General features: G+C 42.3%; 1 protein-coding gene across 1 annotated transcript in view; it reads left to right on the top strand.

Moving 5' to 3' along the window:
• The first annotated feature begins 7,311 nt into the window (after positions 1 to 7,311).
• Positions 7,312 to 26,348, top strand: part of ARHGAP6 (Rho GTPase activating protein 6) — a 463,010-nt gene continuing 443,973 nt past the window's right edge. The window contains exon 1 of the mRNA XM_019746346.2: positions 7,312 to 9,373. Within this exon, the coding sequence (XP_019601905.2) occupies positions 8,795 to 9,373 (579 nt within the window). The 5' untranslated portion in view covers positions 7,312 to 8,794. The remainder of the gene's footprint in view (positions 9,374 to 26,348) is intronic.

Genomic DNA, 26,348 nt, shown 5'->3' with positions numbered 1-26,348 from the left:
TAAACCTTCAACAACTTCCGGTGGTTTGCATTTACCAACTCCTTGACACTGCTTTATGAAGCCATTTCTATTTTAAAAGGGGGAACCCCTTAAATTTAGCTCCCTGATCCACAACCTGCTTATTACAATCTGTGAGTGCCTTATTTTCATTCGTATATCTTTAAAGGGGGGTGGGAGTTCTTTGGTATGTCTCTAATCTGTGTCACGCCACAAAGCAGTGAACTGTGAAAAATACCAGAGGAATTCCCAATAAATCGTACAGGAGGCAAATGAAGGGCATGCAGCTATGAACTTGAGCAGCTCTGCTTTTTCAACTGGATCTCTGGAGGTTCTCTCTAGAGAAAACCTTACTGGGCTTTGGTTTTCCATGCCTGCCGAGGAGTTTGATCAGCCCCCATATGTTCTTTTAAAGGCATTTCTCTTGAGCCTGTTCTGGCATTTGAACTCATTGGCGACTCAGGTGTGCACTCAGCCCCTTTAATGCAGAGTGACTTGAACATGAAAAAAGGTAAACTGAAGCATCACAGTTCTCCAAATTTGAGTGTCTCTTTATGGCTTCAGTCAGTGATACATCTCTGTGTGACACTGATCAATTACAAAACCAAGCCCCAAACACCTTTCTTGAAACAAATGCAGGGCAGATGTTTCCCAAGGGGACATGTGAACTCCATCCTGAAAGAGGGCTAGAACCACGTGTGGGACACAGCTGCAGCTAAGCTGCTGCTATGACAATGATGTCGCCATACCTAGGCAGGATATCTGATTGATCATTCTTCTCCTTTCTTTTAAAATGAAACACTGACCAGCATTCATTAGTCTTTCTTTTCCTTTATTTTTACATTCTCTGAGATTGCTTTTTGCTCAGTTAATTTCTTGGCTCTGGGTTTTATTAAATGGTTAGAAAGAACGAGAACCAAGCTGTGTCATGATATGCTTAAGAAGTATCCCAAATTTCCACACACTGGATGGCTTAAAACAATAGAAATATATCCTCACAATTAAGGAGGCTGGAAGTCCAAAATCTAGGTGTTAGAAGGGTTGGTTCCTTCTGGAGGCTCTGAGGGGGGTCCATTTCATGTTTCTTTCCTGGTTTCTGGTAGTTGCTGGCAATCCGTGGTGTTCCTTGCACTCCAGTCTCTCTCTGCCTCCATTTTCATGTGGCTTTCCCCCCTGTGTATGTGCCTGTATCCAAATTGCCCTCTCCTCTCTCTTCTAAAGACACCAGTCCTTGGAGTTCGAACCCGCCCTAATCCTCTAATCCAGTGTGACCTAATCTTCACTTGATCCCATCTGGCAGGACCTTATTTCTGAATAAATTCACCTTCTCTGAGTTTGTGAGACAGGTACCAGGGGTTAGGACTTGGAAGTATCTTTTGGGGGAACACAATTCAACCTACCACAAGAAGTTAAAAGCGCTGCTCTCTATTTGGTCCTCCCTCCCTTTCTATATTGACTGAAGGCAGAGTTCAACCATTATGTGGTGCAAAATTCAGTTGTCCATGTTCATGATCATTAATAAAAGCGTCCCCAGGAGTTGGTGGGAGCATTCTGTTTCTCGATTGTGGTGGTGGTTGCATAGGTATATGCAGCTGTCAAAACTCACTGGTACAGTTTATTGCATGCAGATTATTCCTCAGTAAAGTAGATGAGACAAAAAATATATATCCCCCGGCACGGCGCCTGCTTTTGTTTTCCCCTCTCCGTTTCGTACCTCCCGTATCTTGTCACTAGAAGCACACATGGAGCAAATGTGTTCCCCCATTTCTATTCAATATGCAGTAGTGAAGATTCTCGGGGAAAAATGAAAAATTTAGAGGAGAAAAATCCACAGTTACTTTGAAAAATTTAGTTATTTTGAAAAATTAGAAATGTTGAAAAATGTGTAGATTATAAAAAATTTAGAGTAATTGACAAAATATTAAAATGGTTTACATTATTATAGCAATCTTCATCCTCAAAAGTAGTTCTAAAGCATATGCTATGGGAGGATGTTCAAAACTACTTTAAGTAACTAAGTACAGCTGAACCATAAACCAGGTTCAGATATACTTCAAGTGCACTTTCACCCACAAAGACAGAAGAAAGTAAAACTAGCAAAGAAGGAATGCCACTGGCACAGAACGCGTGTTCAAAAATGTTTATAAACCGAAACTGAACTTGATTGTTAGACAACTTGTATTATTATTAAAAGTCTCTTGAATTTCAAAGCCAAAATAAAAGTGATGATGGTCATGTATTTAGGATTTGATATTGGAAGATTCTTTCAAATGCTAGTTGCAGGTAAACAACAATTGTTTGTTTCATGCGTGGCCCCAGAACTCTGCTAAGTACATCCTTACTGCAGCTTGACTTAAGACTTTTATACAACTTTGCTTTTCACCTGCCTCAATAATGGGTACCCTAAAAACAGAAGGGCTGATATTTAGAAATAATCTCGAGAAATAAACATGTAAGTGAAAGGGTAGAGCAGCGTGACTATGCAAAACTGCTTTTTAACGTTGAGGAAGAGAGAAGGATGAAACACTAAAAAACAACACAGTGCTTATATTCGCACAGAAAACAAGAGAATGGACAGTGTTGCAAGTGGCTTTTTTTCTGTGTTCAATGCAGAGGCTGACACAGAAACAACAATTCTTTTCTCTTCACTGATTTTGATTTTTTAAAAGATGGTGATTAGTGAGGGATGGTGAAATTAGACACACAGAGTGGGGGGAAAAGTGAGAAAGATGAATACAAATAGTCATTTAGGTTTCTGAGTATAATGTCAGAAGAAATTGCTACAGATCTTGATATTAACTAGAGGGATATGAAAACCTCAACTGGGTGACTGTTTTAAAGACAGGATTCATGGTTCCAATTTTGGGCAATGTGAACTTGATCTAAAATATTGAGCCAAAAAACTGGCCTATTGATACATAAATGTAATAAAAGGCAATAAAGTTCCTACATTCTGCTCTGAATATAGAAAACCCCAAATTGTCTTTCATTTAACTCGAAAAAGTACCCTGCTTTGAAAGCCCTTGTTGGTATTATTTAGTTGGTATTGATAACACCTCACTAAAACTTGGGAGAGTGGTGAAAATCCCAGCTATGACTATTCTCTGAGTTGACCATAGGTCTTTTTCAAGTAATTTTAAGCAAATGGTTCATTAGCAAATTAGAAAGGTTTGAGTAGATCTTTTGGGTGTAAGACCAGGGGAACTCACCTTAGGGATGGTCATTCAATATATCTGGATAATTTAAACAAAATAATTTAAATATTATTGATTTTTGAATCAATTATAGTAATAACTCCCATCACTGTGCTCGTTCTCTCCAGAATGCTCTTTGCTAAGCTTGCTGCATACATTAGATGTATTACTCATCCCATCGCCTTCTGAAATTGCCATGATTTTGCAGATGGAAACTGACAGTGACAGTTGTGAAGTGATGTGCCCAAGGTCATATAGCTAGATAAGAAATCAAATTAAAATCCATCCAGGAAGGGTCAAGCACCTCCAAATCGAATAGCTTCTTAATCTGCAATTCTAGTCCTGTAAGAGTCGGAAGTCAAGGTTAGGTCACAGGGATCTGAATACTAGCTCTGCCATTTAACCAGGGGGTGTGACCTGTGGGAATGTTCTTGGTCTTGGTTTTCTTCATCTATAAAATGAGAAGGCAATATTATAGCTTTGTGCAGGTGTGTGTAACTGTTGATTTGCATAGTGTATGTATGATTTCTGCCCCGTGCCTGCTATACATAAGTTTCAACAAGTGTTAGTTGTTATTATACTATTATGATTAAAGGGTCAGGTCCAAGCTGTTTGAGTAGATGATCTTGAGTACAACACTACCTTCAAGTTAGCAGATGGGATAGATATGTTCAGTGCGGTTTTCCTGTAGTGCTGGCATAAAGTTTTTTCTGAATATCTTTCTATTATAATGTTAAATTGTTCTCTAAGGTGGATAGTGAAACATATCTTTGTCTTCTCACATCACAGTACCAGTTAGGACTCAAGCTTTCAAATACCCGTATGTCTTGCAAATCATTATGTTCACCTCTGGAGAATTACTATGACAACATCTCCAGCTTTGGAAAATGATCACTGTCCCTCAGTGCTGGGTTGGTGTTTAAGAAAGTGTTTTTGCTAATCTTACCCAAATAGAATTATTCTGCACCTCTAGATTTAACTCCACTGACATCGATCAATTGTAGTTTCGATGCCTCGACAATTATATTCATTCAGGGAGATCCTAGGATAGGAATCTAAAGAAACATTCCTAGTTCAGCTACAAAACATTCCTAGCTTACAATCAAGAAGTAGTTTAGTCATGGGGTGGTCTGGCTATTTAATGTAATTAGCATTCTTAAGCCCGGTAAAAGTTCCGCACACGTGTCCCGCCGATTAAAATCATGTTCCCCTTGTCATGTTTCAGGAGCTTGGAGACCAAACCCTTGACTTCTATGGGAGAGTGAGATGCGGTAAACTGTTTACCCCACATACCACTAAGAATGTGGAAAGGATATCAGACGGATCACAATCAGTTTCAGAGACATGGACAGGATGAAACAGAAATGAACGGTGCTGACTAAGAGTTGGGAGCTAATCAGATAGAAGTCTGAAATGCTATATGGCAGTCAATCAGGAAGTTCAGTGAGATTTGGGACTATATAAGCAATGAGATTATATAACAAACAAGGGCAAAATAGGATGCCCTGATGCCCTGACATGAAATATTGAACCTCAGGACTGAAAAGAAATAAGCAACTGGAGGGAATCCAGAGGAGACCATCTACAGTGATGGTTTTAAAGCAAAATATGAACTTTATAGTGTAGCCAAACCACAAAGTCAGACCCAAGGGGCATGATAAAAATCTACAAATAGCTCAAGGGTCTAAACACCAAGAGAAAAGAGGAATTTTGGCTGGAGATAAGAAAAATTTCAAGGGATAAAGTTAAGAAAAGGGAAATTTAGACTTAACAGAATATATCCTTTGGTAGTAAGATGTATGTGTTTATAGAACAGCGTCTCAAGGGAGTAGAAAGAAAACAGATGAGTTTTCTAGGATCCTTGATAAGAGGATACCTTGATGTCAGACCAAGGACTCTAGAACTTTCATTAGAATACTCTTGTGTCATAACAGATGGAACAGATAATTTTTTATCCTGAATGTGTAGGATAATTATAATGGGGGAATGAATAGCGAGCAGACTGTTTGCCCCTTAATAAAAGGTATCCTAAGACTTTGACTAACTTTAGCTCAGAGGAAAAAAATAAACAAATATGGACACTACTTTTTAACAGCAAATGCCCTAATAAAGGAGAAAAGTCTTAGAGACCTGATTTTTAAAGTATATACCGGGGTGCCAAAAAACTGTATACGTATGGCTTGTATTCATCTTTTGTTACCGGTATATATTGAGTATGACAATTTTAATACAGTTTTCTTCCTTTCTTAAAATGTGTATACTTTTTTGGCACCCTCTGCGTATTCTAAATATTTATTTCTAGACTACCAGTTATACTCCTTCTGAAGCAGACTGATGAATTGTAAGGATTCTGGAGATAAGTGTACAGTACCAGCCATTTTTGAAATTGGTGAATGAAACCCAGATCTTCCTTAATTAAGTTTGGCATAAAATGATAGTCAATCAGGAAGGCCAATGGGAGTGGGTGTATATAAGCACAGGGATTATATAACAAACGAGAGTAAACTAGGATGCCCTGACTAAGTATGAATGAATTTGCCATAAGCCACAATGACGACAAAATAAACCTAACAGCAATCAGGTGGGAAATGAAAATAGTTTTTAAAATGCCATTAAAAAACCCAAATAATTTTCTTACAAAATCTTTCTTTCTGAGCCATTACATCCTACCCCCTTCCAACACCCCTGTTTTACAAGCATATATACTTACACTGGGTTTTTTTTTTTAAAGGAGGCTGAGCTTAATTTTATGCATATTTAAAACAATTTATTCATTGTTTCCAACAGTGAGGCAAGCTCCAGGCTAATGAAGGGTCAGGACCTGTTGGAAACTAGATAATGAATTAACTGGAGTTGTCTGCTCCAGGTCCCAAGTGCCACTAGAATTGTCCCTCTGCTCATTGGCTCTCCAACATCCATGACCAAGAATGTAAGACTTCGTGCCTGGACGCCATTCTTATTAGCCCTGCATAATTATGGCAGAGTTGCATTTTCAACCCCGTGGTCACCATACGGGTTTAGAGGAGTAGAACGTATAGGAACCCTAAATTACATTTGCTCAACCACCTTGAGTCATAAGTGGTCCTATGAAGTGTGACTTTGTTAACCATCTACTACAAATGACAAAATCCAATGAGGCATAACCAATTCCATGCAATGGTATCCAAATGGTAGACACATTCAGTGTTTTCATTCCTAGTGACAAGTTACAAGGTATTGTTAACGTAGAGGGTAGGCAGGATTCACCCTCTTTCACTCCTAATGTGATTTGTGGGAGAACAGAAGAAAGCAAACACCAACAGTCCCCCAAATGTAATTTGGCGTGTATAGTCAGGCAGGGAAGTAAGCGATCTGAAATGCTGTGCCTCTCCACAGCACACGGAACCGTCAGCCCCTGAAGATACACCAAGTTCAGGGTTGGAAGAGATGGACAGCAGTGAGGGTGGTGGGAAAGGTGTATCTCACTCTGTCTGCAGGCAGCAGATAGCTCATAAAGTCACGGAAGGGACTTCCTGGGTGCAGTCTTTCCCGCTGGATTTTCAAAACCGTGTGCAGCGGAGATCCTGGGATCCGAACAAAGCCCTTTGTGGAGCCATCAAATTGTTCCGTTAAGTAGATTTCACCACGGGCCTTCTAGAGTCAAATATCTAGGAACATCAAATGTTTTTAAAAAAGGCAAATAAATTAATTTCCTCCTGAAATCTTATAGGGAATCAAAGAACTCTTCCAAAATCAAAGTTGGACAAATTCTGATATATACACAACAAAGCAAATGTTTGTGTCAAACACCTGTATTTATAAGCCCATTCTAAGTTTTTTTTTTCTTTTTCTTTAATAAAAGAAATGGTAAAGGAAAGCCACCTTTACATTTGTACAAAATTCTCTTCGCCCCGAAGTGGCGAAAGGGGACACGGGAACACAGTTAAAGAAAGTACGCTGGCATTTCCAACATTCTCTCTGCTTCCCTGCTGAGACCGTTGTAAGATGCATTGCAAAACATAAATGTTATGTCAAAAAGCCTTCCGAAAGGCGGGCGAGGCTCTGTGCTTTATAGATTCCAGGGGTCGGACAGTAGCGGGAGAAGCTGCTTCCAGACTCCTTTCTAGCAGGGGACATTGAGATTGCCAGCATTTTCCAGCCTCCTAGGAATGTGGCCGTGGCGCGCTGCGCCCAGAGGCGTCCGGGAGCCAAACGGGAGACCCATTGCTTTGTGAGCGCCAATCTCCTCAGCCCGGCGCCTGCCCCCTGCCCGGCCTCAGTCACCCTTCCTCCTCTAGTACATTTACGCAGGATCCTTACTTTTCTTAGTAGGTCCCCATCTCCAGCCCATTTGAACGGAATCTCTATCCTTCCTTTAAAAAAAACAAAACCAGCAGGGGTGTGGGGGGGAAGGCAGGAGATTTAACTCCAACTTCAGAGCAACCATCCTGGGCTGCCCATCTGACACCAGTGGGTGGGGTGCAATCTGACACTTCCTTTCCTTTCCAGAAACGTGAGTGGAGCTGGCGCCCCCCCTCGATCTGGGGGAGGGGAGACCCGGGAGAAGGTCCGCACTTCCGTCCTCACTGCTTTCTCCCCCTGAGACCCGGTATCAGGAGCGGCTCCCAGGTTGGGAGCCTGGAAAACTCTTCCACGTTCGGCTTTCTCCTGCTCCTGGCTCCGCCCCAGCTCCAGACCAGGCTTCCCTCTCGCCCTACCGGTCCTGGCTGCCCGCTTCCCGCTGCCTCTAGAGTGAATGTGGGGGGACATCTCGGTGCCTGCCCTGGGCCCAAAGCTGGGCTGCGAATATCAAGAGTCCCTCTCGGGTGGAGTGTGGGCACCCACCTTGGGGCTCTCTCCTTAGCTCCCTGAGCGTGGCCAGGAATTCTGTCCCACCCTAGCCACTCAGCCTTTGGGAGGCCCTGGGCGTAGCGCACTCCGTGTCCCCACTCTGTGGCAAGACTGGCAGCCCGCGGGAACCTTGAGCTTGGAGATACCCTTGCGCCTAGCCAATTGGAGGATTGGGCGCAGCAGCCAAGTGGAGGCCAGACGGCGCAGCTACACGGGCCGGGACACCACGACGTTGCCCCCCGGGACGCAGCCCCGCTCCGGGAGGAAGTCCCCTTCACTGCGGGGAGCAGGACAGACGCGCCCTGGGCGCACGCCCAGGAGGCCTCCTCCCCAGCCCTCGCGACTGTCCTCCGGGCGTGAGGAGGGGCTTGCTAGAGACTTCGAAGCTGTCCAGAGCCAGTGAGCGGGAGCAAGGAGTCTCCTGCCTCGGCTGGGAAGGGGGAGTGGCGCTAGCGTGTTGGAGCTGGGAACCCAGCGAGCGCCTGACCTTCCTCCTCCTCTTCCTCACCCCCTTCGCAACTTCGGCTCTGGGGGAAGGTTCTAGCAGCCGCAGGACCTTTTCCTAGAAGGCTGGTGATGGATCTCCTGCTTCTGTCCCCGCCGGGGCACTTGGAGTGCGCTAGTGGTGCGTGAGCCCAGCGCTGCCCTCCACCGCCCTCGCCCTCGGTGAGGCTCGGGCCGGCCCCGCCTGGCAGCCTCGCCTAAGCCCCCTTCCTTTCACGCCAGCATTCTGCCAGCGGGCAGAGGGTGGCCCTCGGGCATAGCCCGTTGAGATGTCTGCTCAAAGCCTGCTTCACAGTGTCTTCTCCTGCTCCTCCCCGGCCTCGGGCAGCGCGGCCTCAGCCAAGGGCTTCTCCAAGAGGAAGCTACGCCAGACCCGCAGCCTGGACCCAGCCCTGATCGGCGGCTGCGGAGGCGAGGCGGGTGCGGAGGGAGTTTCTCGGGGGGCCACCGGGAGCCATCTCTGCTCCCCACTGCCCCCGGCCGAGGGTCCCGGCCCCCGTTCGGCGTCTTCTCCTCGGGGCCAACACCCCTGGGCCAACCGCCTCCCGCCTCCTAGAGCCTTCTGCTCGTCCTTCTCCACGCCCAGCACTCCGCAGGAGAAGTCACCTTCTGGCAACTTCCACTTTGACTATGAGCTCCCCCCGGGTCGCAGTGGCTTCAAGAAGAGCACGGCCTGGGACCTGCCTTCGGTCCTGGCCGCACCGAGCAGTGGCCGCAGCGCCATCCTCTGTTCCTCCGGGGGAGGCTCCAATGGCATCTTCACTTCTCCCAGGAGGTGGCTCCAGCAGAGAAAGTTCCAGTCTCCACCCAACAGCCACGGCCACCCCTACGTCGTGTGGAAATCCGAGGTAGGCTCTGATGCCGCGTGTCCCCATGGCCCAAGGATGTTCACCTGGGCAGTTCTTTAATTCCATTTACAGAGCCGGGGACCCACTGAGGGGTTTCCATGTTGCGGCTGTTCCTCTTTGGCTGGTGAATGGTGCCTGGAAATAGGCTGTCCCTAGTGGCCGTCCGCCTGTGTCTTGTCAGGACTTCTTGGCTCCTCTTGGGAGGAAGAGACGGTGTTTTGCTTTCCTCTTAGCGCTGCAGGCCATTTCAAAGGGTCGTTTTATCCCTTTACCCAGAGTTGATATTGTTAGGAACTCAAATGATCTATTTCTAAGCTGTTTCTAAGGATTGGATGAAATATATTTTGAAACATGTCTGTCATCTGGTTCTACACAGAATTCAGCAACATCATTCTGGAGAGGGTTGTTGACAGGATGCGTGTGTAGGTCTGTGTGTTTGGGTGGTGGTGGGGGAGTAACTACTAGAATTCTCTAGTTTTGATATTTTCTTCTCCCTACAGCTCTAATTTCGGAAATCTGTGCTACAGAGTACTAGTCTAATACAGGCAAAGCAATCTCTTGTTCAGGCTGTGAAAAATCATAGACATATGCCCAAATTCTAAGGACAACTAGTAGTTAGTAAAATATATGTGAATTAAGAATTATTAATAAATAGGGAACTCAGAGGAAACTATTTGGTACCTTTAAAACGTTTGCTGTCTGGTTAAGAAGAATGGAGACCAGAGCTACTGGGAAACTGTGACTGATGGGTACTCGGAAAGCAGCATGCTTCCAGAGAAGAAATAATAGTTGTTTTAGAAATGATCAAGTCCTATCTCTTTCAGTCCACAAACTCTATAGATTTGCCTTGGATCTGTTCCCACGAGGGAAGGGAGATTCCATCAGTTGTAATTAAATATTTTAAAGTACAGTTAGCATTACAGAAATGAAATGAAATACCATGTAATCGCTGGAGATTTAGACTAAATAAAGGAAACAGAACCAAGCAAAATAGGTTGAAAATAGCATCTAAGATCATACCTCACTTTGTTAACATAAGATAACTATGAGATTTTGGCTTTTAATAGATCGCCTTAGAAAAATCAGCAGAAGTTATCAGAAATATTAGCATCATATATTAATAAAACATTAGTTACTGTGTCAAAATAACTGCTGCTGTTGGTGGGGAGTATGGATTGAAAAAAGCTAACAAACATGCTGACTGTCCTGCATACTTTCTTGAGGAAGACAAGCAGTGGAAAGCAAAGTCAAGTCAGAGAGCAAGAGATTTTCTCCAACCCAGGGAACAGCCTTAGAAAGATCTAAATGTCAAAAATCCTAATGTTGAGTTTCTCTGGATCTGTAGAAGGGGCTGGATTCCCACTCTGTATCAGCTTAATCTGTAGGCGATGAGAAAAAGAGAGGGAAACGCAAAAGCAAGTCAAGTTCTTGAAATAGATAGCTGCTGACATTGGTGTGTAAACCCACTTGCATCATTGAGAACGTCCCTGTTGTTCTTAGCAACCATACGTAGAATATAGTATACAGATGCCATTTGTCACTGTTAAGACCAAAAGACGTTCTACTGTATGTGATCATAGCTGGTTAGAAATTATCTTCTTGTCCATTAAAATCTTATAATCTGCAAGCTTACCTATGGTGACTTTCACCTCTTTGCAATGGTGAAAACTAAGTGCATAGCCATCTAGCAAAAAAAACACACACAAAATTTTCTCATACAATGTGTGTGTGTATGTATGTCATCCCTTTATTCTTGAGGCAAACATGGAGTGGTTGGATGGAATCCTGGCATGAAGCTCCAAGGCTGCTTTTGTTTAGTAGAGGCCCAGATATCCTAAGTTAACCCTGGGTCTGGAATTTGATGGCCTGGATTACCTTTCAAAGGTTTAACTCCCTGGAACCCTTTCAAAAACCAAGGAAATTCATGTATTGAGCACTGCTTGTCCTTCTCACTGGCAAGCAAGCTGGGTCCTTTGTCCTAAAAGAGAATCTTTCCTAATAATGTCAAAAGTGCAGCAAGTGAGCACCTTGCAAAGTTACTATGGGCCCTGGAGGGAAGGTTTGGTTCATACAGATTTGGTCTTGTGCTTTTTCTGGTTTCTCTGGCTCAAGGTTTCTCAGCCTCTGCCTTATTGACAGTTGTAGCCAAATGATTCTTTGTGATGGAGCTGTTCTATGCATTCTAGGATGTTCAGCAGCATCCTGGGCCTCTACTCACTGGATGCCAAGAGCATGTCCCCACCACGTGTTCAGCCAATGAAAAATGTCTACAGACACTGCCAAATGTCCCCTAGGGGTCAAAATTGCCCCAGTTGAGGATTACTGCACCAGTGAGTTGAATGTGGGACCCTATGCTGGCTATCTAGAGAGTGCCTACAGAAGTGCTTTCAGCTGGCATAAAGTTTCCCTGGGGCCTTCGTCTAGTTCCAGAGCCATTGGATCCCCTGGAGTCATGCTTGCAGACTCCATGAGCCTCTTATGGTTTGTTCAACTTTTCAGTTTATCTTCCATTGAATCCATAGGCAAACCTGAGATTTCACCTTCATTCAGGTCAGCCAGTGATGGATCACATCCATTCCGCTTAGTTGTGTCAGCAGATACTCTGATTTTTGTACTTAATATTTGTACCATCGCTCCTGCTCCTGAGACTCTCATATATACCTGCAGCTCTATCACTTGTGCTCACTTGAAGCTCACAAATGGCCATTCGATGGCCTAAAACCTAGAGGTGTTAGAGAAAGTCAGATAGACCTCTATTAACATTTCTTCACTATGTATTTCAGGATTGCTTTAACCAAATCTGATTCTGGGTAGAGTATCTGTTGAGTAGAAAAAGGGAGAAGACACAGGGTAAATGGCACGTGGTGGCACCATTGGTATATGCTTCTTAACTTGTGTTCTTACCAGCCAAGCTGTGTCCCTCATTCTGATCACAGACAAGGGAGCAAGGTCTCATTCCAGCCCTGGGGTTCCCCTAGTTCTCATGGGTCAGAGCTGGGATTATGCTCATTGCTGATCTGGAGCTTCACAGCTTCGAGAACCCATACTTAAAATGATTTTTTTCTATCCATGGTTTCTTTTCTTCATTCATGCCAGAAGCACTTCTTGAACACAAGCATTTCTTTAGGTACCAGGAAAGCAGAGGCTCAATTATGGTGTTCGCCCTTAAAGAGCTCAGAGTCCAATGAGGAGGACAGGTGAGTCAGCCAACAGGTGCAGTGCAGACGGATCACAGCACTGTATGGGGCAGAGGTGGGGTGGTGGGGTGATGGTCACCACACTCTGCGGAGTCTTTGGAAGGCTTCACTGTGCAGAGAACACTTGAACTTGATCTCAAGGATGACTGCCACGTATAAGAAAAAAGGAAGTGATTCCTTGATTAAAGAGAAAAGACTGGACCTGCAAAGGCACAGAGGTGTTGGTGATGCCAGAGTCCAACGAAGAGGACTTCGAGGGGCTTAAGAGCAATGATTTGTTTGGAGGAGGAGTTTAGGACATCTGAGGTTTAATATATGTAGCACTTGCCTTTTCATGTACTAACCTAAGAAGGCAGATTAGACACGTCTTTGGAAGATAATAACTAAATATGGGAACGGATAAACATGGCAGTAGGGCCAAAGCACATTGCCTACCCTTCAACACACTTCTTGGCATCAAATCTGCAGAGAGATGAGCAATGTAGAGTGTTTTTGGAGTTAGAATTTTGGTGTGCCTGCAGCACAGGCTGTCCCTCGCTCTGTTGGGTACTAGTCCAACAGGTTGGGTAGCATTAATTGTGAAAAGACCACTGTGCACACCTCAGGAATTCGGAGCCTACATTGTGCAGAGCAGTGGTTCTCTGCCTGGAGGTGACTTTGGCCCCAGGGAATGTTTAGAAATGGCTGAAGACAGTTTTGGTTGTCACAACTGGGGGTGGGGACGTATTAGTTTCCTATTGCTGCTGCAGCAAATTACCCCAAATTTAGTGGCTTGGAGCAATACAGATTTATTATCTTAACAGTTCTGGAGGCCAGACGTCTGAAATGGGTCTCACTGGGCTAATATCAAGGTGCAGGCAGGGGTCTGTTCCTTCTAAGGCTCTAGCATCTGTTTCTTTGGCTTTGCCAGTGGCCCATGTCCTCCATCTTCAAAGCATCTCTTTGACCTCTTCCTCATTTCTCCCTCAGATTCTCTTAAGGACTCTTGTGATAACATTGGGCTCACTTAGATAATCCGGGATTGTCTCACCTTTCTAAGGTCAGTTGTTTAGCCACCTTTAATTCCATCTGCAACCTTAATTTTCCTTTGCCATGTAATTTGACATATGCACAGGTTCCAGAGATTAGGATGTGTCTCTCTTTGGTGAGACATTATTCTGCCTATTACACAGGAGGTTCTACTGGCATCTAGTGGCTAGACCTCAGTGATGCTGCTAAACACTCTACAACGTAACATACAGGACAGTCCTCACAACAAAGAGTCATCTGGTCCTTACTGTCAGGAGTGCCGAAGCTGAGAAACCCTGTGGTACAGAATGGGGGAAATTGGTGATTTTTAAGCATGAGGGTGTAACATGATAATATGTGTGTTTTAGAGAGATCACTCTGGTGTCTGCTGGGGTGGGGGGCGGGGAGATGTGTTAGTAAAGGGAAACAAGCGGGAGGATAGATACTCAGAGGAGGTGGACATGGGGAAACCATGCCGAGGATCCAACAAACAAATGGGACTTGGCATATGAACATAATACTTTTGTATTTCTTACTTTTCCATTTTAGCAAATTGTTTTCTTGCACAACTGAACTACTTCTGGTAGGTTGGTCTCTATAGACCAGTGGTTTTCAACGGGGGTAAGTTGGCACCCTTGGCACGTTTGGAAATACCTGGTGGCATTTTTGATTGCCAGAGCTGGGGTGGGAGGATGCTACTGGCATCTGGTAGGTAAAGGCCAGGTATGCTGCTAATAATCTTACAGTGCACAGGACAGGTCCTCTCAACAAATTATCCTACAAATTGTCAATAGTGCTGAGGTTGAGAAAACTGTAGAATATGCTACTTTATGTAAGAAACTGAATTCTAGGTTTTGTTTTCCAGTACCATTTTCTCTCCTGCTTCTGTCCTTACTCTTTGTCATTTTCTTCTCTTTTGATATATGTCAATCAAGCCTATGAAATGGAAAAAAAAAGCCTTTTCAAAAGGTATCATGGCTAGGAAAAAAAATAGGGGGTGTTTAAATATATGTGTAGGGGAGAATTGAATGGTAAATATATAATGACGGAAACAAATTAAAATTTAAAACGTGGGCAGAGAGGAATATTGCTATTAGAAATAGAGGCTCACCCATGTCACCAAAGAGGAAGTAATTAGAGTAAGACAGCTTCAAAGAGGAAATTCACAAAGGGCACTTTATAGGGAATTATGTCTGAAATCTGCATAATGCCATAAGAATTATGAATTACGAAAATAGTTATTCAATTTTCATATCCTCTCTTTTGGATTATCTCTGCTAGAATTCGTTTCTAAGGTAATTTTTAAGTTAAACAGAGAATAATGTGAAGATGACGTCTTCTCACATGCCTTAGAGTTGAGCTTTCACCAGAATTTTTGGATTTGAGGGTTAGAAATTACAAATCTTAGATTTAGAAAGGATCTTGGGTAAGATCTAGCTAAAGCCTCCTTATTTTACAGTTAAAGGGAGGGACTGAAAGGGTTAAGCTCACACAACAAGCCAGGACACAATCACCCTGAAATCTTTTATGACTCTCAGTATAATCTGCCAAACTTCTGGAAAAGGTAAGTGACCATGAACACCTTAAACCTTAGCAATTATTCCCATTACTTAACTGAAACAATTCTCTCAAAGGTGCCCACATTTCAAGACTCTTTAGATGTCCTCTGGCTGGACTTCTGGGCAGAACTGTCAGCACTGTCCCGTCACCTCTCCCCCCCTCCTAATAACCAGAGGAGTCTTGGTTTCCTCCTTACTGCCCACTTTTCCATCTCTAAGGGCTCTGCCTGCGCTTCTGTCTCTGGGATGGACTTTATCCACTCATTCCTATGGTTCTACGTTTTTCATTCCCATCATTCTCCCGAGATGATCTCAGTCAGTCTGTGACGTCAGCCGTCAGCCCTCTCCCGGACTCTCCTACCTTGGTGTCTGACTGCGGTCTCGTGTGTGAGCTCCTGACATCCATTTCCGATTTTCTGCAACATCTGCTCCCAATGCCCCTTGGAGTCGTGACAGTCTACAGGTTTGAAGCAGGACACTCAGCACCGCTTCCTCTAAGCACATTTCGTTTTCTGTATCCTTCTGGTTGGTGTCACTATTTTCCCACCTGCTTAGTTTTCTCAGACATGACTGGAGACGTCTGCAGTTTTCCTCTTCTTTCTCCTGTCTTCTCCAATAAGTTGTCAAATCCTGTTGTGTTTACTTCTCATTTGCTCCATTCTAGAAATAATTTGAAGTGGAATGTATCCAAGTCCTGACATCTCTCTCCAGCTGTTCCTTCTCATTGCCACTGCTGAGTTTGGGTCCTCATTTGCTGTGGCCTCCTGCTTGGTCACCCTGCCTTAAGTTTCTCCCTCTCCATCTGGCTTGTGGACCATCCATTCCAAACACATAATTGTAATCATGTTCACTCCCTGAGCAAAAACCTTTGCTGGGGCTCAGGGTGTACAGAATGGAATCCAAACTGCTTAGCCCGTCAATTCAAAGCCTTTTCCAGTGTAATCTCAGCCAACCTCCTCCCCTTCCCCCAGGAACTCTGGTCCAGCAAAGCCAAACTAGCCACTCAGCTGGGCAGTCATCAACTATTTGTTGAGTGCCGGCTGTGCCTTTGACACGGGGATATATGTGAACAATCAGGCATGGCCCCACAAGATGCTTACTGTTTTATGAAAGCAATACTGTCAAAGAAATAAATACCTGCACGTGTTCAGAATGACAGGAGGTCTCTGGCAGACAGAGTAGTGACCCTCAGAGACATCCATGTCCTAATCCCCAGAGCCCGTGGATATGCTCCCTTCCATGACAAACTGGACTTGGCACATGTAATGAAGTTAAGGGTCTTAATATGGTGAAATTCTCATGGATTATCTGGGTAAGCCATATAATCACAGTGGTCCTTCTAAGAGGGAGGCAGGAGGGTCAGAGTTCAGAGAAGGCGATATGAGGACAGAATTAGGGAGGGACAGAGGGAGGGAAGGAGAGAGAAGCAGAGGGAGAGAGAGAGAGGTGGGGGGATAGGGGGTGTAGATTTTGAAAATGCTACACTGCTGGCTTTGAAAATGGAGGAAGGAGTCACCAGGCAAGGAATGGGACAGCCTCTAGAAGCTGGAAAACGCAAGGAACATGGATTCTGCCCTAGAATGTGCAGAAGGAATGCAGTACTACTGACTATGAGCCTAGCCCAGTGACACTTCTGATGTCTAGAACTGTAAGAGACTATATGTGTGTTGTTTTAAGTCAGGGCGTTTGTGGCAATTTGTTTCAGTGGCCATAGGAAACTGGTACAAGGACTAAGGAGGTCCTGGATGCCTCAACTGAAACCAGTGCATGAGGAGGTTTTTGCCAAACAAAAATAAGGGACGTAGCACTCCAGCTAGAAGGGATGACCTGTAGTTAAGAGGGAACATAGTACAGTAATACCCCCTCAGCTGTGGTGTTGCTTTCCACAGTTTCAGTTACCTGTAGTCAACTGCAGTCCAAAAACATTAAATGAAAAATTCCCGAAATAAACAATTCATGAGTTTTAAATTGCATGCCATTCTGAGTATTGTGATGAAATCCTGCTTCGTCACTCCCGGGGCGTGAACCGTCCCTGTGCCCAGCGTCTCTGCGCTGTAGACACTCCCCCCAACCCCCTTAGTCACTTAGTGGCCGTCTCTGTTATCAGAATGACTGTCCAGGTATTGCAGTGCTTCTGTTCAAGTCACCCTCTTTACTTCATAATGGCTCCAAAGCACAAGAGTGGTGATGCTGGCAACTCGGATAGGCCAAAGTGAAGCCGCAAGTGCTTCTTTGAAATAAAAAGGTGGATGTTCTCCACTTAATTAGGAAAGAAAAAATCATATGCTGAGGTTGCTAAGATTTGTGGTAAGAACGAATCTTCTATCTGTGATGTTGTGAAGAAGAAAAAAGAAATTCATGCTAGTTTGCTGAGAGACAGAGAGGCCAGATTCACCTAAGATTTATTACAGTATGTTGTTATATAGTTCTATTTTATTACTCATTATTGTCATTATTCTTGTACTGTGCCTAATGTATAAATTAAACTTTATCATAGGTATGTATAATATTATAGAAAAACAGTGTATATAGGGCTCGGTACTCTCTGTGGTTTCTGGCGTCCACTGGGGGGGTCTTGGAATGTATCCCCCACAGATAAGAGGGGACTATGTACTATATGCTTCAAGAATTTAGAGAAATCCAACTGGAATGGAGTATGTGAGTGGGGAGATGGCAAACAATAAATCTGTCTGGGCCTTGAGCTTCATAATACAGATTTTATGATTTAATGGAAAAGTTCCCTGTAGAGATTTTTTTCTTTCCTTCTTACTCTGCTTTTGATCACCTGGTCCCATATTTATCTGATAAAGTTCCATTTCTACTTTATGGTTCAACCAGATGCCACCTTCAAATAAATAAGCTTTGACTATGGTACATGTCACGACACATTCAGGATTTGCAGAAATGTGAGCTCATTTTTCCACAGTGGAATTCTGATTCTTGTAGTCTGGTGTCCTCAGAAGGGAAAGTGTGTTTCATATCAGAATTCAGTCAATGACTAAGGGAATCTGTGTTCTGACAACTGTTCTCCAAGTCCCAGAGACACACCTTTGGGGCTTGACATCTTGTTCTGTAGTTTACTGCATCCTCTCTGAGCCGTCGCTTATGATAAAGACAGCGAGACTGTAATTGCAACTGTTGCCACATGGCAAAAAAAGTAGACTGTAATGTGTGAAGAAGTGAAATTAATTATTTTGCTATCTGGTAAAGAATGTTGTTTTCATTAGCTATTGGGAAATGCAAATCAAACCCACAATGAGATACCACTTCATACCCAGTAGGATGGCTATAAGAAAAAAAGACAATGAGAAGTGTTGGCAAGGAGAAATTGAAACTCGCATAAACTGCTGGTGAGAATGTAAAATGTAAAACAGTTTGGCAGTTTCTCAAAAAGTTAAACATACAGTTACCATATGACCCAGCAATTCCACCTCTAGGCATATACCCAAGAGAAGTGAAAACATATCCACATGAAAACTTGTACATGAAGGTTCATAGCAGCATGATTCATAATAGACAAAATGGTGGAGCCAACCAAATGCCCACCAACAGACGAATGGGTGAAAAATGTGGTTTATCTGTATAATGCAAGATTATTCAGCAATAAAAAAGGAATGAAGCACTGACACATGCTACAACATGGATAAACCTTGAAAACATTAAGTTCAGTGAAAGAAGCCGGCTACAAAGGTCCACATATTATATAATTCCATTTTTCAGAAATGTCCAGAATGGGCAAATCCATAGAGACAGAAAGCAGGCAAGTGGCTGCCAGGGGTTGGGGGGAGTGGTAATGGGGAATGACTGCTAATGGGCACAGGTTTCCTTAAGGGGTGATGAAAAGGTTCTGGAACTAGGTAGAGGTGATGGATGCACAACTCTGTGAATATACTAAAAATTGCTGACGTGTACACTTTAAAAGGGTGAATTTTATGGTACGTGAATTTTAATATCAACTAAGGAATTGTGCTTTTGACTTTTAGGAAATATACCAATATTGTTGCTCCACCGTCTTTTCAATGAAACATACACATAAATATCGAGGAGCAGAGTTCTGTAATAAGCCCAGGCCGAATGTGTATTAAATGCTGTTTTTAAACATGTGACAGGAGAGGTTGTAACTGCTCTGGCAGATTTGATGGAGGAGTCAGCAGCCAGCCCAAGATTCCCTGAGATTGCTTACCATGGAAATTCTGGTCCTGCTTATTACTCTTTGGAAGCAAGCTCAAAGAAGTTATTAAAAAGATTGTTTTTCAGAATAGGCAAAGACTTTAAAAACTACTTACAGTCTTGACATTGCCTGGCCATATCATAACAAAGCTGCTAAATGGCCAAAGATTTTCAGGAGCCATTAGAATTAAAAGCAACTTGAGAAACCCACCCATTAAGTGATGTGCTGAGCGACCCAGGAGGAGAAGGCTGAGCTTAGAACACCCATGTCTTTGGAGAAACTGGAAATGAATTGAGTTGGGTAGCACAAAGATCAAGGAAAATAACATGTTTTTGTTTCTGTATACCTGGACAGCTCATGGAAACAGGTGAACTAATACCATTTCCAGGAGCTGCAGTGTGAATAAGCATCAGATAAATCATCAGCTTGCACTGCCAATAACTTCACCTCTCAGGGGTTGAGAAACAGGCAAGCTCGTACTCTGAGAACCAAATGTGGATGGAGACGGGGAAAGAGAAATCTTAGGAGACAATAGCAGCATTGTTTCGGGGTTAGTATAACAAGACCTGGCTACAGCTCATAATGTGGTCCAGGGCAATCCTGGAATGGGCCACTAGGTTTTCTGGCATTTGAGCAAAGTATCATTCTGCTCATCTTGGAACTTCTGATTGATTTCTTGCTCACTTATTTCAGTTCATGGTTAATGATAACAATGATTAGTGAAATAACAATTAGTATTTGTAGAATGCTCACCAGTCTTTTGTTATTACATCTCTGCAGGGTGATAGTATCAACTTTCATTTTGTAGATGAGGACACTGATACTCCAATTAAGAGGGAGCCAGACTTATTTGGAGAGGAAATGAAGTGAATGGGTTCGAGCGGGACTCTGAACCACTCTGCTTGGGTTCAAACCCCAGCTCTGCTCTATGACCTTGAAGAAATTGCAAAGCATATGTATTCCTCAGTTTCCTCATCTGTCAAATGGAGATAAAGTGTCTGCCTCAAAGATTTTTATGTGAGGATCTCACGACTTAATTACAGTGATGCGCCACATAGCAATGTTTCTGTCAAGCTGAACCGTGTATACGTGTACAATGCTGGTCCCATAAGATTATAATGGGGCTGAAAACTTCCTATCACCTAGTGATGTAGCCATCATAATGTTGTGACGTTTAGATGTACTAGATACACAAATACCATTGTGTTACAATTGCCTACAATATTCAGTAACATGCTATACAGATTTGTAGTCTAAGAGCAAAAGGCTACACCACATTGCCTAGGTGTGTAGTAGACTGTACCATCTAGGTTTGTGGAAGCGCCTCTATGATGTTCGCACAATGACAAAAATCACCTAACAACACATTTCTCAGAACGTATTTCCATTGTTAAGTGGCGTGTGACTGTACTTGGAAAGTGCTCAGCACATAGGAAGTACTAAAAGATGCTAAGGGGAGCAAGGCTAAACAAAATGGACGACTTGCCCAGGTCACACAGCTAGCAGGCAACAATGGTAGGACTTGGATTAAAGTATTACTTTAGTAATAAAATATATTTATTCCACACCTATGTGTGACAGGAACCTTGGTCTTTCCACCATGGCAGTTGAAGAGGGCTTAGGTGATCCACAAGTGAAGGAGTAGACCCAGCCGAGTTAGACAACAGCAGAAGGCGATTGGAAATTTCTTTTGCCAGCTGTTAATAAGGTATACTTTTCATGATAGGCTTTGGAGCAACAGCAAGCTGTCACCGCAGGTGTTTTGGCCTGGTGACTTAGAACACAGGAATTGGCCAGACGTTGTGGATTCGGTGGAACCCAAGACATGCTCCCAGGCCTTCAGTTCCACACACTAGTCCTAGTAACTTCACTGCATCAGACATGTTTTGTTTGTAGGCTACTTAGAATGTTGGAAGCTGGATAGTTCCCGGTCCAGCCCTGATTCTCTAGCCGGTAAATGGCAACGTGCTCTCCCACTTCAAGTCTCGTGTTCTTATCACTTCCTTGTGTTGCTACTATCATGTGACATGAAGCTGACCGTTTGTCATGGCTCCTCTGTTCACATCTTTCTAAGTTAAGAAGGTAGCATCACTAAATTGAGACAATACCGTCTGCAGGTGCTTCTTTTTGCTCAAAATCTAACTGTAACTCCCATGAACATTTCTAGAGTGACTTCAGCATTCTATGAACAAAACAGAATGTTATGAGGGAAAAGTCCTTAAACATCTTCTGTCTAGTCCAGACAGCCATGTGACACTTAAATCCAGACCACAACACCCCCAGTCTATGCCCCTCCAAATGGAGACCTTCACAGTTCTATTTTTAGATGATCATGGACATGGAATTCCTAACTGGAATTGTGTTAAAAACTAGCCTCCCGGGTACTTTCATCATGCTACAAGTAAATTCTGCCACTCCCGTCATACGATCACCAACATTGTGTTATCATTGTCAGTAAAGAAGTACCGGTTGCCTTAGCTTTCTTCCTGAGTGTTAACACAAAGTTTTGTCAGTTTTTTCTCTTTGGCGGAGAAGAATTGTGAACATATGAAACTAGAATTGAAGAATACTTGCAACTATTGACCTGAAGGTATCTTGCAAACTACTTATAGAAATCCAAAATTAGAACTCGCTGTCTCCAGGTTCTCAGCGCCCATCCAATGCGTCAGATTTCTTCCTTTCATGATTTATAAGAGAGCTGAAAGACAGGTGCGGTTTTCATATTACATCACAGAGTGTTGCTCTGGGTCTTTCCGTAAGCCCCCAAAGACGCATGTGGAATCTGGATTCTAATGTTTATACCTTGTGAAAAAATGGCGTTGTTAGAATGTGTTTGTCAAAATGCCAAGAAAATAAATGTGAAAGACAAGCTGGAGATGGTAAGCAGAATTGAAGGTCAAGAAGTGTGACACGAGTCCCAGACTGACTTCAGGAGTTCTGAGTCATGAACTCAGCAACTCTATTGTTGTTCTGTGGTAATGGCAGTATTTTAATCTCTTCATTTCTGATTAAATTGGAAATAGATTACTTTTTCTCATATAACTGAGAGTACACTGTTAAAGATTGGTAAAGTGTTATGGAAATGATCCAATATTTAGGTTCTTGTTCGGGGTTCCTTTAGTTGAAATAAGTTATTCAGAGTTACAAGTTTACAAAAAGGTGAAATAGTTAATTTCTCTTTGCAATATTATTCTGAGTTTTGGTTCTCACTGGGGGAGCTAGATGTGGAAGAGGCAGTGGATCGTGATTGTCTTGTTTGCCTTTCCTCATCTAGAAATATCCCTCTTATGGGCAGTGTTTCAAATCCTGCTATGTTTGACTCTCCTCATAAGGTGTCATTTCTAATTTACATACAGATATGGCAGATGTAGCTTCTGTAAACATTTATTTGAATCTAAAACCGTTCTAAAAAAGTAATGCTATTTTTTTTAAAGTTCATTGCATAAGAAAGTTGAATGGTCAAGAAGAAAATTACAGTAGTATATCTACAAAAATTCCCTCTAAGTCATTAATTAAATGTTTCTGTGAAATATTTTTACAATGCAGAAAGGTTAATTTTCTTTCTTTTATTTGGAAAGATTTCTTGCAGTGTTTTAGATCACAGTCTATAAGTGAAATTTGTCTATATATTTATACACACAACTTTTAACTTCATAATAACATTTTGCTTTAGAAAAAAATCAATGGTTAGTTCATTACCGTATATAATTAGAGCAATGTGGGTAAATGAGTTTTATGAAAATATAAGCTTTTAAAACTCCATGAAAAAATGTAGGCAAGGCAAAAGCTCTGTGTCTTAGTTTGAGTTCCTCCAAAGGCAGGACCTAGGTGAGTGTGGTTTATGTGGGAAGTGATCCCAGGAAGCAGGAGTGAAGAATAAGGGAGAATGAAATGCCATTGTAAGGTTGTGCCATGGAAGTCGCAGCTGTGGATAGAGGGATGGCCAAGGTTCCACCAGGACCACTGGAAGCATAGAATGCCTCTTAGGGTGACTACCTATGTTTCGGTTACCTGTTCTGTATAACAAGCCCCGGCCCCAAAAGCTTAGTGGCATGATTCTGTAGGTCAGGAGTTAGATCAGGGCTCAGCTGGGCATTTCTGTTCCACGTGTGTGATGTGATTTTAGGGTGGGTCATGAATTCTGGAATTCTTTTGCATATGAGCTAATCTCATGCCCAACCAGCCACTGAGATCCAAAGAACAGGACAACCAATAAATGTACAATAACTTGTTAATTTTGTATTTTGCAATGATTTTAGATTTACAGAAGAGTAGCACAGATAATACAGAGGGTCCCCATATACCCTGTACCTAGCTTCTCCTAATGTCCGTATCTTATATGACCATGGTACTTTATGAAAACTAAGAAACAAACCTTGGTAACACATTTGTTACCAAGGTAATCTCTTTTTCTTAATTTATTGGGGTGACAATTGTTAGTAAAATTACATAGATTTCAGGTGTACAATTCTGTATTACATCATCTATAAATCCCATTGTGTGTTCACCACTCAGAGTCAGTTCTCCTTCTGTCACCATATATTTGATCCCCCTTACCCTCATCTCCCACCCCCCACCCCCCTTACCCTCTGGTAACCACTAAACTATTGTCTGTGTCTATGAGTTTTTGTTTCTCATTTGTTTGTCTTGTTCTTTTGTTGTCTTTGGTTTATATACCACATATCAGTGAAATCATATGGTTCTCTGCTTTTTCTGTCTGACTTATTTTGCTTAGCATTATACTCTCAAGATCCATCCATGTTGTCACAAATGTTCCTATATCATCTTTTCTTACCGCCGAATAGTATTCCATTGTGTATATATACCACAACTTCTTTATCCATTCATCTATCGAAGGACATTTTGGTTGTTTCCATGTCTTGGCCACCGTAAACAAAGCTGCAATGAACATTGGAGCACACGTGTCTTTATGTATAAATGTTTTCAGATTTTTTGGGTAGATACCCAGGAGAGGGATTGCTGGGTCATATGGTAATTCTATTCGTAATTTTTTGAGGAACCTCCACACTGCCTTCCATAATGGCTGCACCAGTCTGCATTCCACCAACAGTGTATGAGGGTTCCTTTTTCTCCACAGCCTCTCCAACACTTGTTACTATTTGTCTTGTTGATGATAGCCATTCTGACTGGGGTGAGGTGATATCTCATTGTGGTTTTGATTTGCATTTCTCTGATGATTAGTGATGTTGAGCATTTTTCATATGTCTATTTGCCATTTGTATGTCCTCTTTGGAGAAATGTCTCTTCAGGTCCTCTGCCCATTTTTCAATTGGGTTGTTTGTTTTTCGTTGTTGAGTTGCATGAGTTCCTTGTATATTTTGGATATTAGCCCCTTATCGGAGGCACTGTTTGCAAAAATCTTCTCCCATTCAGTTGGTTGCCTCTTTATTTTGTCGATGGTTTCTTTTGCTGTGCAGAAGCTTTTAAGTTTCATATAGTCCCATTCATTTATTTTAGCTTTTACTTCCATTGCCTTTGGAGTCAAATTCATAAAATGCTCTTTGAACCCAAGGTCCATAAGTTTAGTACCTATGTTTTCTTCTATGCAGTTTATTGTGTCAGGTCTTATGCTTAAGTCTTTGATCCATTTTGAATTAATTTTGGTACATGGTGACAAATAGCAGTCCAGTTTCATTCTTTTGCACGTGGCTATCCAATTCTCCCAGCACCATTTATTGAAGAGGCTGTCTTTCCTCCATTGTATGTTTTTAGCTTCTTTGTCAAAAATTATCTGTCCATATTTATGTGGTTTAATTTCTGGGTTCTCAATTCTATTCCATTGGTCTATGTGTCTGTTTTTTTGCCAATACCATGCTGTTTTGATTATTGTTGCCCTGTAGTACAAGCTAAATCAGGAAGTGTGATACCTCCATTATTGTTCTTTTTTCTTAAGATTGCTTTGGCTATTCAGGGTCTTTTGTGGTTCCAAACAAATCTGATGATTTTTTTGTTCTATTTCTTTAAAAAATGCCATTGGGATTTTGATGGGGATTGCATTAAATCTGTATATTGCTTTGGGTAATATGGCCATTTTAACTATGTTGATTCTTCCAATCCATGAGCACGGAATGTCTTTCCATTTCTTTGTGTCTTCTTCAATTTCTTTCAAAAATGTCTTATAGTTTTCAGCATATAGGTCCTTCACATCCTTGGTTAAGTTTATTCCTAGGTATTTTATTCTTTTTGCTGCAATTGCAAAAGGAATTTTTTTTTGTATTTCTTTTTCTGAGATTTCATTGTTAGTATATAGGAATGCAATGGACTTTTGTGCGTTGATTTTGTAGCCAGCAACTTTACTGTATTTGTTGATTGTTTCTAACAGCTTTTTGGTGGAGTCTTTAGGGTTTTCTATATATAGCATCATGTTATCTGCAAAGAGTGATAATTTAACTTCTTCATTCCCAATTTGGATGCCTTTTATTTCTTTCTCTTGCCTGATTGCTCTGGCAAGGACTTACAACACTATGTTGAAAAGCAGAGGTGATAGGGGACAGCCCTGTCGTGTTCCTGAACATAGAGCAAAGGGCTTCAGTTTTTCACCATTAATTATGAGATTAGCTGAGGGCTTGTCATATATGGCCTTTATTATGTTAAGGTATTTTCCTTCTATACCTATTTTATTAAGTGTTTTAATCATAAATGGATGTTGTATCTTGTCAAATGCTTTTTGCATCAATTGATATAATCATATGTTTTTGTCTTTTATTTTGTTTATGTTATGTATCACATTCATGGTATTGCGGATTTTGAACCATCGTCTGCCCCAGGGATGAACCCCACTTCGTTGTGATGAATAATCTTTTTAATGCATTGTTGTGTTCGATTTGTTAGAATTTTGTTTAGGAGTTTTGCATCTATATTCATCAGAGTTATTGCTCTCTAGTTTTCTTCTCTTGTGTTGTCCAGGTTTTGGTATCAGGGTAATGTTGGCCTCATAAAATGAGTTAGGGAGTACTGTCTCTTCTTCAATTTTTTGGAAGAGTTTGAGCAGGATTGGTATTAGATCCTCTTTGAAGGTT

This window comes from Rhinolophus sinicus, chromosome X (genome assembly GCF_036562045.2).
Source record: "Rhinolophus sinicus isolate RSC01 chromosome X, ASM3656204v1, whole genome shotgun sequence".
NCBI classification, from domain to species: domain Eukaryota; kingdom Metazoa; phylum Chordata; class Mammalia; order Chiroptera; family Rhinolophidae; genus Rhinolophus; species Rhinolophus sinicus.
The sequence above is the reverse complement of the archived record's forward strand: the minus strand, read 5'-3'. Positions and strand labels throughout refer to the sequence as shown.